The sequence below is a fragment of the Aquarana catesbeiana genome, linkage group LG03, assembly GCF_042186555.1.
Source record: "Aquarana catesbeiana isolate 2022-GZ linkage group LG03, ASM4218655v1, whole genome shotgun sequence".
Taxonomy (NCBI): Eukaryota; Metazoa; Chordata; class Amphibia; order Anura; family Ranidae; genus Aquarana; species Aquarana catesbeiana.
This window is the reverse complement of record NC_133326.1, coordinates 379,820,946-379,835,187: the sequence shown is the minus strand read 5'-3', so window position 1 is coordinate 379,835,187 and position 14,242 is coordinate 379,820,946. Positions and strand designations below refer to the sequence as shown.

The 14,242-nt window shown below is 40.2% G+C and overlaps 1 protein-coding gene across 2 annotated transcripts in view; it reads right to left on the bottom strand.

The window, feature by feature from the left end:
- The window catches only part of KIF3A (kinesin family member 3A), a 147,242-nt gene that overhangs the window by 11,675 nt on the left and 121,325 nt on the right, over positions 1–14,242 (bottom strand). For both annotated transcript variants that reach the window (XM_073620672.1, XM_073620671.1), the window contains 4 exons: positions 11,838–11,963; positions 10,020–10,073; positions 8,070–8,138; positions 4,855–4,979 (listed from right to left, as the gene is read on the bottom strand). In XM_073620672.1, coding sequence (XP_073476773.1) covers positions 4,855–4,979; positions 8,070–8,138; positions 10,020–10,073; positions 11,838–11,963 — 374 coding nt within the window. The remainder of the gene's footprint in view (positions 1–4,854; positions 4,980–8,069; positions 8,139–10,019; positions 10,074–11,837; positions 11,964–14,242) is intronic.

Genomic DNA, 14,242 nt, shown 5'->3' with positions numbered 1-14,242 from the left:
GGATTTAGGTCTTGACTTTGACAGAGCCATTCTAACACATGAATATGCTTTTCTCTAAACCATTTGATTGTAGCTCTGTCTGTATGTTTAAAGTCGTGGTCCTGCTGGAAGGTGAACCTCCACCTCAGTATCAAGTCTTTTGCAGACTCTAAGGCCCCATACACATTATTCGATTTTCTGCAGATATGTGTCTTCAGATTTACCAAAACCATGTAGTGCAAGGGCCTGTCTGATTGCATACAAATTGAAACTCTTAAGGCTTGACCTCATATTATATGGTTTTGATAAATCTGAAGAAAAAATCTGCAGAAAATCGAATAATGTGTATGGGGCTTTACAGATTTTCGTCCAAGATTGCCTTGTATTTGGCTCCATCCATCTTCCCATCAACTCTGACCAGCTTCCCTGTCCCTGCTGAAGAAAAGCACCCCACAACATGATGATGCCTCCACCATGTTTCACGGTGAGGATGGTGTGTTCAGGGTGATGTGCAGTGTTATTTTTCCGCTACACATAAGGTTTTGCTTTTAGGCCAAAAAGTTACATTTTGATCTTATCTGACCAGATCACCTTCTTCCACATGTTTGCTGTGTCCCCCACATGGCTTCTCGCAAACTGCAAATGAGACTTCTTTCCACAATGGCTTTCTTCTTAACACTCTTCCATAAAGGCCAGATTTATGTAGTGCATGACTAATAGTTGTCCTGTGGACAGATTCTCCCACCTGAGCTGTGGATCTCTGCAGCTCCCCCAGAGTTACCATGGGCCTCCTTGTTGCTTCTTTGATTAATGATCTCCTTGCTCGGCCTGTCAGTTGGACGGCCATGTGTTGGTAGATTTGCAGTTGTGCCATACTCTTTCCATTTTCAGATGATTGATTGAACAGTGCTCCGCGAGATGTTCAAAGCTTGAGATATTTCTCTATAACCTAACCCTGCTTTAAACTTCTCCACAACTTTATCCCTGACCTGTCTGGTGTGTTCCTTGGCCTTCATGATGCGGTTTGTTCACTAAGGTTCTCTAACAAACCTCTGAGGGCTTCACAGAACAGCTGCATTTATACTGAGATTAAACTACATACAGGTTGACTCTATTTACTAATTAGGTGACTTCTGAAGGCAATTGGCTCAACTAGATTTTAGTTAGGGGTATCAGAGTAAAGGGGGCTGAATACAAATTCACGCCACACTTTTCAGAAATGTATTTGTAAAAAAATTTGAAAACCATTTATTTTCCTTCCACTTCAGAATTATGTGCCACTTTGTGTTGGTCTATCACATAAAATCCCAATAAAACACTGTATTTATTAGCATATAACACACACTTTTTCACCTTGAAAATCAGGTGCAAATAGTGTGTTCGTGTTATGCGCCAATACTTCAATTTTAGCTGCCTCGGAGGGGACAGGGAGGGGGGCGGGATGAGCGCCGTCAGATTACATAAAGTGAGAATCTCCTGTTTACTTGTCGGCCTCCTTAATAGGAAATCCTGTCTCCTGGGCCGCAATTGGACCACTGTTCTGTCTATCACAGGAGATTCTCACTGTATGTAATCTGTCGACGCTCGTCCCACCTCCCTCCCTGTCCCGTCTAGGCTGCAGATGGGCATTGATCAGGCTGCACTGGTGGCAATGGCGAGGCTGCTGCATTGGAGGCAATGGCGAGGCTGCTGCATTGGAGGCAATGGCGAGGCTGCTGCATTGGAGGCAATGGCGAGGCTGCTGCATTGGAGGCAATGGCGAGGCTGCTGCATTGGAGGCAATGGCGAGGCTGCTGCATTGGAGGCAATGGCGAGGCTGCTGCATTGGAGGCAATGGCGAGGCTGCTGCATTGGAGGCAATGGCGAGGCTGCTGCATTGGAGGCAATGGCGAGGCTGCTGCATTGGAGGCAATGGTGAGGCTGCTGCATTTATGTAGACTGATGAGCCTGCATTGATGGCACTTGTGGGGCTGCAGATGGGCATTGATCAGGCTGCATTAATGGCAATGGTGTGGCTGCAGATGGGCACCAACCCTAATTTTGATTCAAAGTTCCTTATTTAAATTTTTTTTCCCCCTGAAACTTCCCTCTTAAAATTTATGTGCATGTTATACGCCGATAAATACGGTACATTTAAGTGTTTGGTTGTAACATGGCAAAATGTGTAAAATTTTAAGGGGTATGAATACTTTTACAAGACACTGTATATGAAGGGTTACATTTAACAAAATATAATATAGGTGTTATCCAAATTTGGCTGCAAAAGTGGAAATACACTTATGTCGAAGGATCAGCATGACAGCCAGACAGCTAGTATTTTTAGCCAGAGGCCAGCCTAGGCAACCTACATACAAGAAGTTTATGTCAAATTTATGAGTGGATCTGGATTACTGCCAGGTGACATAAGAAAAATCTTAGGAGGAACAAGAAGCACTCAGCAAATCAATATTATTTAAGTAAAAAAACATTTTTTGGTGGATTTTTATAAATAAACAGGGCAGACTTGAATGCCAAAAAGGCTTACTAGAGTGCCCTGCAAAACTGCTTTCATTAATAACAGCATTTTGCTCGCAACTAGCTAGTCTGTCCAATGCTTTATATTATCTTGGGGTCCTCCCAGTTCCTATCCCTAACACTATTCTGCATACAGAACGGAGGAAAATCTTGAGCTTTTTTATACAATCTTTTTAGCAATCAATTGTATATAATCCCTCTCATACTTAAGAAAATGTTGAAATTACCTCCAACATAACCAATTTGTTAGATGCAAATACAACATTTTGTTAATAGTCACCTCATACTAAGCAATGGTTACTCCACAACTTTTAACATTTTTTTAAAGCCATTCCAAAGGCCTTGTTTATGCTCTCTATGTCGCTCTTTGTGAGTCTCCAGGCTTTCCATAACCCAAATATAAGCAAGTTGGAAAGAGACTTGGGAGAGATGCTGGATCAGGTGGACTGGAACAAAATTTGGGAAACTACCATGAAATTTTTAACCAATATCCTGGTGGAAGAAAACCCTTATAAAATATTATCTCTCTGGTATATGACACCAAAACACAGTCAAGTTTGTCCCGGTCACTTCTACTTGTTTTTGGGGCTGTAGAGAAAAATGATACTTCTCTTGTACATTTGGTGGCACTGCCCCAAAGCCAAACGCTTCTGGATTTGAGTATATAACATGGTGAGGACCGTCTTACATTAAAAAAAAAAAAAAGACACAAGTTCATCCAGTTCAACCTACAGAGAAAAAAGAACACAGACACACTAAGGCTACTTTCACACTGGGGCGGGGCGATAGCGGTAAAGCGTCGCTAACTTTAGCAGCACTTTACCGCTGTAATAGTGGCGCTTTACCACTGTAATAGCGGCGCTTTTTAACTCCGACAGCGGCTGAATAAAGGGTTAAAAGCGCCCGCAAAGCGTTGCTGCTTTCCTGATCCCCCAAGAGGCAATCGGATATTCCGTGGATCAACTTTACAAATAAATATTAGAATCTAGTTATACTTGTGCATTTAGGAAATAGTACAAGCTTTTTTAAAAACAATCTTATGAGCTGGTCAAATCCAACTGAGGGAGGCTATTCCACATTTTCACAGCTCTTACTGTGAATAAGTCTTTTGGCATTTGGAGATTAAATCTCTATTCCTCCATAAAGCGTGCCCCTTGTTCTGTGTGATGACTTTAAAGTGAATAACTCTACACCAAGTTTACTATACAAACCACTTATGTATTTTTACATGCTGCTCATATCCCCCTTAAAGGGATTGTAAAGTTTTTTTTTTTCTTTTTTTTCCCCTATAAAAATAACAAACATGTTATACTTACCTGCTCTGTTGCAGTGGATTTGCACAGAGCAGCCCGGATCCTCCTCTTCTTGGGTCCCTCTACTGTGATCCTGGCATCCCCTCCTGTTCAGTGCCCCCACAGCAAGCAGCTTGCTATGGGGGGCACCCAAGCTGAATCACAGCTCCCTGTGTCCATTTATACACGGAGCCCCAACACGGCCCCGCCCCCTGTCTCCCCTGATTGGCTAGTTGACTTTGATCGATAGCAGAGGGAGCCAATGGTGCTGTGTCTGACCAATAAGGAGAATCTCGGACGGCTAAACAGTCGTGGACATCGCTGGACAGAGAGGGACTTCAGGTAAGTATTAGGGGGGCTGCTGCACACAGAAGGCTTTTTATCTTCATGCATAGAATGCATGAAGATAAAAAATCATCTGCCTTTACAACTCCTTTAATCTCCTCTTCTCAAGAGAGAATAAATTCAGTTCCTCTAATCTTTCCTCATAGCTGAGCTCCTCCATGCCTCATATCAGTATGGTTGCCCTTCTCTGCACTTTATCCAGTTCTCCAATATCCTTTGTGTATACTAGTGAGAAATACAGAACTGCATATTCTAGATGAGTTATTACTAATGATTTGTACAGGGGCAAAATAACAGCAGCTTTTCATTGTTCTTTAATCTACTTCACCCTTACTATAAATCTGGTGTTTGCTAAAATGTTAATAAAACTTTACTTTAATTATTGGTAATTATATTTGAATTATTTATTATTGTAGGACTTTATTGCGATGGGACTCTGAATAGTTTATTATTAATTATGTAGAAGAGGTGGGATTAAATAAGTTTGTACTTCTTCCCACTCCTTTCGGATATGTAAAATAAATTATTTTTTATAGCTACTTTTCTTGTCTTCTCTTGCAACTACCGTAGTTGTTTTGTGATGGTCAACTACTAAATGATTACTTCTTTTATTTTTTATGTTTTTTTTACATGTTGGAAATAAACTACAGCTAACTTTGTGGAAGAAAGAAATACAGGAGTAGTAGGGTAAACAAAAAAACAAAACAAAAACTTTGATACACACCTTCGACCAGTTTTGGGTCTTGATTTTCCTTTTGATGTTCTAGGTCTTTCAAGCTTCATCAGGGACTGCCGCAGACTTTCCTCAGTGTAGGCCAAATATACATGAGACAGGTCAACTTCAAAAGGCTGCATTTGATAAACAGAAAAGATAGATGTGGTATTTCAGAAAGCTAACAAAACTTTTTGTGCTGTGAGCCAATGCATAAACCAGGTTCCCTGAACCTTAGAGGTTAACATAAAACCATTGTTCTGGCACACAAGGATAATGCATGTTGCTCTTATCATACTACATCATCGGCTCTAAAATACCCAGCTCCTGACACATGAAAACTAGCTGTGTTATTTAAATATATGAGTTTGCCGTTAACATCTGTAATGCTTGAATGGAACATTGTAGCTTAAAATAAAAACATTAATAAAACATAAGAAAATGCGAAATCCGGTTCCTGATCAGATATGAATAAATGTTAACATGACAAAAGGTGAACTGTGCAGTGTTAGGTTTTGGTAAACACTTATCGCATTTGTTTTATCTGACCAAAGCTACAGTAATTCTTGGCATGACAGTCATTCTGATACTGTTGTGGTCTCTCCACACATGTACACAGTTTTTTTTGTCATTAAAAGGTCTCAAATTATTAATATAGATTTAAGCTAAACACTTTATAGTGCATTCATTTAAAATTGATTATTTAACCGCTTTAGCTCCAGAAGGTTAACCCCCCTTCATGACCAGGACATCTTTTGCAATATGGCACTGCATTATTTTAATGGCGGTTGTGCGAAGCTGTACACAAGCTGTACACAAATTCAATTGATGTCCTTTTTTTCCCTACAAATAGAGCTGTCTTCTGCTGGTATTTGATCACCTCTGTGGTTTTTATTTTTTGTGCTATAAAACAAAAAAAAAAAAACGACAAATTTGAAAAAAAAAATAAATAATTTTTTTACTTTCTGCTATAAAACACATCCAATTAAAAAAAAAAAAAAGTAAACAAAAAAAGAAAAAAATCGAATTTCTTCATCAATTTAGGTCAATAAGTATTCTGCTACATGTTTTTTGGTAAAAAAAAATCCCAATAAGCGTATATTGATGGGTTTGCGAAAAAAAGTTATAGCGTCTACAAAACTATGGAATATTTTTATGAAGTTTTTATGTATTTATTTATTACTAGTAATGGCGGCGATCAGGGACTTATAGCAGGACTGCGAAAATGCAGAGGAAAAAAAAAAATCGAACACCAAGTGACACACTAGATTTTTTGGGGACCAGCGACACCAATACAGTGATCAGCGCTAAAAAAATATGCACGGTCACTGTACAAATGACACTGGCAGGGAAGGGGTTAACATCACGGGCGATCAAAGGATTAAATGTGTTCCTAAGGAGTGCTTTGCAACTGTGAGGGGGGGGTGTTTTAACTGTGGGAAGACAGAGATCCATGCTTCTGCATAGCAGAAACACAGAATCTCTGTCTTCCCTACTAACAGACTGGGGATCTGCCTTGCTTACATAGGAAGACCGCCAATCTGCCTGTCCAATCACATCGGGAGCGGGTCGCCAACGGTGCGCATGCGTGCCGCAGATCCGAAAGTGCAAAGTAACTTACCTGTACGTGAGTTTGCGCAGAGGAGCCCCTGCCCCACAGGGGCTGCCAATCATTGCCCATTGGTGCTGCCAATTAGTGCCCCCTCATTAGTGTCACCTACCAGTGCAGCCTAACAGTGCCCATCAGTGCTGCCTATCAGTGCCCACCAATGCCACCTCATGAGTGCCCACCAGTGACACCCCTTCAGCCTATCAGTGCCCATGAATGCTCATCAGGGCCCATCAGTGCAAGCCTAATCAGCGCACATTAGTGAAGGAGAAAAAAGTACTTGTTTGCAAAATTTTATAAACTATGAAAAAGTTGTTTTTTTTAAAAAAAAATTTCAGGTTTTATTTGTTTATTTAGCAAAAAACAAGAAACCCAGTGGTGATTAAATACCACCAAAAGAAAGCTCTATTTGTGTGAAAATAAATGGCCTGGGCAGGAAGGGGGTAAAAGTAGACTGAACGTTTCTTTTTAAATTTAGGTAATGACATCAAATATGTTTTAAGTAACTATACACATATCTAAATCTGACAGCCACACTAGCAGAACTACATTTGTTTCAAAGAATCTAGCCAGGAAGAAAGAACAGCTTCCCTAACATTTTGTGATAAGGCGAGTATCATCAATGCTTTGAATCAATTCAGTGGGCTATCTTCACAATATATATTGCAGAGTACAGAAGTACAGCGCTGAGCACTTTAAAGCCTCCTAATAAATTGTATTTCACAATGGTGGAAGCTGAAGATGCAACAAGATCATTTCTGGCAATTCTTTAATCATGTATAGGTGGTGATAGTTGCCCTAATGAATCCACACCACCTACAGCAACCATGGTCTCCTTCACCGGTTAAAAGTGGTGGCAAATCTTCACTAAATACATGACAAATAGCATTTTCTACTACAGCTGGCATTTTATTTGGATGTTCTCGTCATAACAGCATGTAACCTTAGTTATGTAGGATCAGTATATCTTAAAGTGGAGTTCCACCCACTTTTACAACTCTTCAGCATCCCTCACTAAACTGTGCACTGTAAACAAATTGGATATTTTTACATTTTTTTTTCTCAGCACCTACTGTATATCTGCTGTATTAATTTTTCACTTCCTCCTCCCTGGCCACGGCCCATCGCATCATTTCCTGTTTGCAATGCCTTCCGGGAAGTGGCGGCAACTTCCTCTGAAACTGCTGTTGCTATGGAAACCTGGCCTGAAACCTATTACACTGCTTGTGCTGCACTGAGCATGTGCGAGATCTGCAAGGATGAGATCCAGGAAGAAATACAGTCTAGCTTCAGATGCCCACACTTAAGATGGCCACGGCCTGCTGTAAGTTTATAAAATAACTACTGCTATAAACTAACAAAACAGACCTTAGTTTACAGACTAACTTTACTAGAATACATTAAGCTTGTGTATTAATGGGGTATTTTTATCTAAAAAGTATAATTTCGGCCGGAACACCACTTTAATGAATTTCCGTTAATCACAACAATATTATAAGTAATTAGCTCTGCAATGTCTTGCTGGTTTCATAGCAAACACACTTTCTACTGGTACCCTGCTGTAGCACATATAATACAGGTATATCATATATATAGGTGAAGATAAAAGTCATCTTACATCCTTCTCTTTCTTGTCTAGTATGGGGGTTTGCTTTCTCATATTGTTTCCAGTGTATGCAACACATTTCTTAAAAATGAAAGAGACAAGAGAACAGGTTATTATAAAAAAAAAAAAAAAGTGTATGTATATATACACGCACACACACACACACACACACACACACACATATATATATATATATATATAATCACACACACATGTATGCGGCATATTTCAGAAGAAAGAAATAAGAAAAGTATTACAGTGGGGACGGAAAGTATTCAGACCCCCTTAAATTTTTCACTCTTTGTTATATTGCAGCCATTTGCTAAAGTCATTTAAGTTCATTTTTTTTCCTCATTAATGTACACACAGCACCCCATATTGACAGAAAAACACAGAATTGTTGACATTTTTGCAGATTTATTAAAAAAGAAAAACTGAAATATCACATGGTCCTAAGTATTCAGACCCTTTGCTCAGTATTTAGTAGAAGCACCCTTTTGATCTAATACAGCCATGAGTCTTTTTGGGAAAGATGCAACAAGTTTTTCACACCTGGATTTGGGGATCCTCTGCCATTCCTCCTTGCAGATCCTCTCCAGTTCTGTCAGGTTGGATGGTAAACGTTGGTGGACAGCCATTTTTAGGTCTCTCCAGAGATGCTCAATTGGGTTTAAGTCAGGGCTCTGGCTGGGCCATTCAAGAACAGTCACGGAGTTGTTGTGAAGCCACTGCTTTGTTATTTTAGCTGTGTGCTTAGAGTCATTGTCTTGTTGGAAGGTAAACCTTCGGCCCAGTCTGTGGTCCTGAGCACTCTGGAGAAGGTTTTCGTCCAGGATATCCCTGTATTTGGCCACATTCATCTTTCCCTCAATTGCAACCAGTTGTCCTGTCCCTGCAGCTGAAAAACACCCCCACAGCATGATGCTGCCACCACCATGCTTCACTGTTGGGACTGTATTGGACAGGTGATGAGCAGTGCCTGGTTTTCTCCACACATACCACTTAGAATAAAGGTCAAAAAATTCTATCTTGGTCTCATCAGACCAGAGAATCTTATTTCTCACCATCTTGGAGTCCTTCAGGTGTTTTTTTAGCAAACTCCATGCAGGCTTTCATGTGTCTTGCACTGAGGAGAGGCTTCCGTCGGGCCACTCTGCCATAAAGCCCTGACTGGTGGAGGGCTGCAGTGATGGTTGACTTTCTACAAACTTTCTCCCATCTCCCGACTGCATCTCTGGAGCTCAGCCACAGTGATCTTTGGGTTCTTCTATACCTCTCTCACCAAGGCTCTTCTCCCCCGATAGCTCAGTTTGGTCAGACGGCCAGCTCTAGGAAGGGTTCTGGTCGTCCCAAACATTTTCCATTTAAGGATTATGGAGGCCACTGTGCTCTTAGGAACCTTAAGTGCAGCAGAATTTTTTGTAAGCTTGGCCAGATCTGTGCCTTGCCACAATTCTGTCTCTGAGCTCTTCAGGCAGTTCCTTTGACCTCATGATTCTCATTTGCTTTGGACATGCACTGTGAGCTGTAAGGTCTTATATAGACAGGTGTGTGGCTTTCTTAATCAAGTCCAATCAGTATAATCAAACACAGCTGGACTCAAATGAAGACATAGAACCATCTCAAGGATGATCAGAAGAAATGGACAGCACCTGAGTTAAATATATGAGTGTCACATCAAAGGGTCTGAATACTTAGGACCATATGATATTTCAGTTTTTCTTTTTTAATAAATCTGCAAAAATGTCAACAATTCTGTGTTTTTTTGTCAATATGGGGTGCTGTGTGTACATTAATGAGGAAAAAAAATGAACTTAAATGATTTTAGCAAATGGCTGCAATATAACAAAGAGTGAAAAATTTAAGGGGGTCTGAATACTTTCCGTCCCCACTGTATATTATACATATTTATACAATGCCAACAGTTTAAAACACACACAAATTATATATAAAAACTCATACCAATTGCCATTCACCAATATCTTCATTCCAGTGTACATAATTTTCAATCATTTCCTAAAGAAGAAGCAACAAATTAGAAAATTACCTTTGCTGTGATTAGTAAAAAAAAAAAAAAAAAGGGGAAACAATACAATACCTTTACATTATTTCTGGTTCTTTTCCCTTTTATGGCCCACTTTCCTGTTCTAGTTATATAAACAAATGTGTTTTGCTTCTGGTTCATATGCAAGGCCATGAAAAACAATTTGTATGCAGTATTTCACAGGGAAAAAGCTGCAGGCTGCATTTTTACAGCAGCCCACAAAAAACACGGAAAATATTCCATTGAATACAATATACCGTATTTATCGGCGTATAACACGCACTTTTTTTCCCCTTAAAATCAGGGGAAAATCGCGGGTGCGTGTTATACGCCGATCCCCTGCGATCCTGACCTGTCAGAACTAAAAAAATCGATGACCGCGATTTGAAAATGGCGCCGCCGGCGCCGAAATACACAGTGCCGGTCCTCGGCTCTTCTCGGCGGCTTTCGGTTTCACTCGAGCGCCGCCCGAACCTAGCCGAGTATACTCGGCTAGTTTCGGATAGCTCCGCTCACCGTCCGAGTGGAACCGAAAGTAAACGAGAGCCGCCGAGAAGAGCCGAGGACCGGCTCTGTGTATTTCGGCGCCGGCGGCGCCATTTTCAAATCGCGGTCGGCGATTTTGAAGCTCAGAGGCTTCAGCAAGACTGCACTGGGGCAAGGCTGGACTGGGGCAAGGCTGGACTGGACACTGGGGAAGGCTGCACTGACATGGCTGCACTGACATGGCTGCACTAGCAAGGCTGCACTAGCAAGGCTGCACTAGCAAGGCTGCACTAGCAAGGCTGCACTAGCAAGGCTGCACTAGCATGGCTGCACTAGCATGGCTGCACTAGCAAGGCTGCACTAGCAAGGCTGCACTAGCATGGCTGCACTAGCATGGCTGCACTAGCATGGCTGCACTAGCAAGGCTGCACTAGCATGGCTGCACTAGCAAGGCTGCACTAGCATGGCTGCACTAGCAAGGCTGCACTAGCAAGGCTGCACTAGCAAGGCTGCACTGACATGGCTGCACTGGGGCAAGGCTGCACTGAGAAGGCTGCAATGATGGGCATTTAAATGTAAGTTTTTTTCCCTTCAACTTCCCTCCTAAAAGTTTTTTTTCCTTAAAATTCCCTCCTAAATTGAGGTGCGTGTTATACGCCGGTGCGTGTTATACGCCGATAAATACGGTACATGTTTTCACTCATTTCTGTGTGGCTTGGTTTCTTACCAGAGGCCGTGCAATGAACCCTGGAAAGTTTATACTTTTTTTTAGTATTTAATCATGATCATATTTAAAATTTCATGGCACTTTTTTAAAATCTACACAGAATCTATATGCACCCTCTTTTACTAATCACCTACATATATCACTGTACAGATTATATCACCATGAACAGATTTGACTTCCTTGTATATTTGCAGTAATTATTTCTGCAGAATATAGTCCCATGCTAAACCAGAGTACCTCTTTTTTGCGTCATCATTGGAGTCCTTACAAACAGAGTAGGCCCTATTAAAAGTTATGTAAATAAACTGCAGTGCCCACTAGTGCTGCAATTTATTTACATAGATATCGGGATTGACATATATCAATTTCTCTACACTGTGCACAGATTTTTATTGTTTTTTAAATTAATAGATATACTACTGTTCATAGGGCTCTCATTACATCAAAGCAGGGAAATCTTCCTTGCTAAAGTAAACCTATAACAGCAGAAGTGAAGAGATGATAGATGGTAGAAATGTGTTACCTGATAGTCTTGGGGAATAAAATTATCAATAATGATCATCTGAAGACGAAGCTCTCGACTTAGCTGCCTGATGTTCTCCAATAGCCCCTCTATTTCTCTTTGGTGTTCTTGCTGCAGATCGGCCATCTAGCATTGCGGCAAACAATAAATAAGTAGTAAATGTAAAACAACACAATATACTTTAAGAACACAAGGGCATGACCTGAAACTAGCAGAAGGAAAAAGGTCAAGACTAACCTTAGGCCCCTTTCATACTTGTCAGTTTTTCTTGTTTTTGCCTTACCAAAAGTGGAAATAAAATGCATGACCAGTAAATCCTATGGAGCTCTTCACACCAGTCAGTTGCGGGTCAGTTATGTTTTCAAAAGTACTTCATGCTGTATTTCTGGTGAATGTTTGGTGCGGTTTAAAAAAAAAAAAAAAAAAAGCCAAAAAACTCACCTCCATATTGAAATGAATGGAAAGCGCATTAAAAACACATCTGAGGTTGCATTTTTGGAGTAACATGTCTTTTTTTCCAGATGCAAAACCCACCGGAAATGCGTCAAAAATGCATATGAGTTTTTACAACAAATCAGCGTGAAAGCAACTTTTTTAGCTATTATTTTACTGTATAAGTAGTGAATATTTGAAATAGACTTCCAGGACAAATAGAGGTTTAAACAGCAAGTAACTATAAAGATTGGTCTATATACAGACAAAAAAAAACCCCCGGGAGGAAGACTCCATGGACCAATCAAACCAGTTAGTCTTTTTTCTGCAGTCAGTTTCTATATTATATTTCAGAGATATATATAGATTACTTGACAAATATTACTGTAATGTAATTACAGAAGATTGTATTTAACTATACAGATACAAAAATGTTTGCACTAACAATGACTCCTTTAATACCATTAGCTCAGTTATTTATGTGGTTTCATCCACTGGCTGCCACTACTCAGAAGGGACCATCGGCTGGATGCACCTAATCATGATAGCACATCTGTGAATGATATAGTAATTTGTGCTGTGCAAGAGGACAAGACATTGTATTTAAAGGGTGTTGTAATGTTTTACATTTTGTGCATTCTCTGATAATTCTGTTTGTGTTCTAAAATACTAAGTGCGTGTGATCACAGAAAATGCAGAAGTAACTGTAAATAACTATAGAGTGGGCAGCAAGTAAACACAAAGGAGTGTAAAAAATGTCAAAGGGGATGGGATTTCCCAGTTGCATCACCAAATGATTGCAGAGGAAGTGTTGGTTCATTCCAAACTATGTGGAAATTTAATGTAGGAAATTTACATTTACTATTACTGTGCAAACCTACTGACATTGTATAATATGAGGGAATGGACATTCTAAACAGTCAAAGCCAAATCCTGGTCAACATGATGAAAAAGAATGTAATATTAATAGCTGTCCACCAAGGTTACTCGAGTTTTTAAAACACTATCCAATAATTCCTATTCCATTGGCTGGAAGGATTACGCTAATGTCTCAGAAAAAAAACACTGCAAAAAGGTTAAAGGATAAGTTCACCTTTAAAAAAAAATAATAAATGCACATTTTTTTTTCCCAGGTAAAAAAATTAGCATTTACTATTTTTTTCCTTAGGAGCCTGTAAAGCATTACACCAGCAATCAGCAGATCGCAGGTGTAATGTAAGGCTCCTGTAGACTGTCAGTTTAGCTATCGCCTGTACTTCCGATACAGGCAAGCAATTATTTCAGTCCAGGAAGTTCCAATGAACTACGAGGATGCTCACCAGTGCCATTGAGAACCCCAAACCCAGAGGCTTACAGTATTAGTAATCTATTCATTCACAGAACTCAGTGAATGAATGACACAGCCACGTGAGCAGAGCCCTGCACAGCTGCTCTCTTTTCAAATTGTGACAGCAGGTGTGGAGAGAATATCCCTGGCCCGCTGTCACATGGGGAGGGAGGGGGGGGGGGGTCAGGCAAGAGCTGCAGGAGCTGGAACATGTAACATATTCCCAAAGGTGAACTTATCCTTTAATGTACAACACCTGTAAATAGTTCCAAAATTAAAACTATATTAAAATAGCTTATGCTTTTTTTCAAACTTGTAAGCACATACATGGTCAGCTCTATTTTTTTTTTTTTTTTATTTACCATGAACCTGTGTTGGCCTAAAAAAATTCCTAAAGTAACAAAAGTGCCAAAAGGTAGACATTTCATAGCACCTGCAAGCACCTGTGAGAGTTTATATATTGTTCCACTGGTGCTTTGGTGCTTGGTCCCAGGCCTAGAAGGTAGCCTGAGCCCTGCCACAGAGAGACAGTTAAAGACTCATATTTTGATAGCATCATAGAATGCTAGTAATCCATAATAGTTGTTGCCTTCAACACTTTTTTAGGTCAGGTGTTCAGTATATTTTAGGAACTCTGTTACCTGTC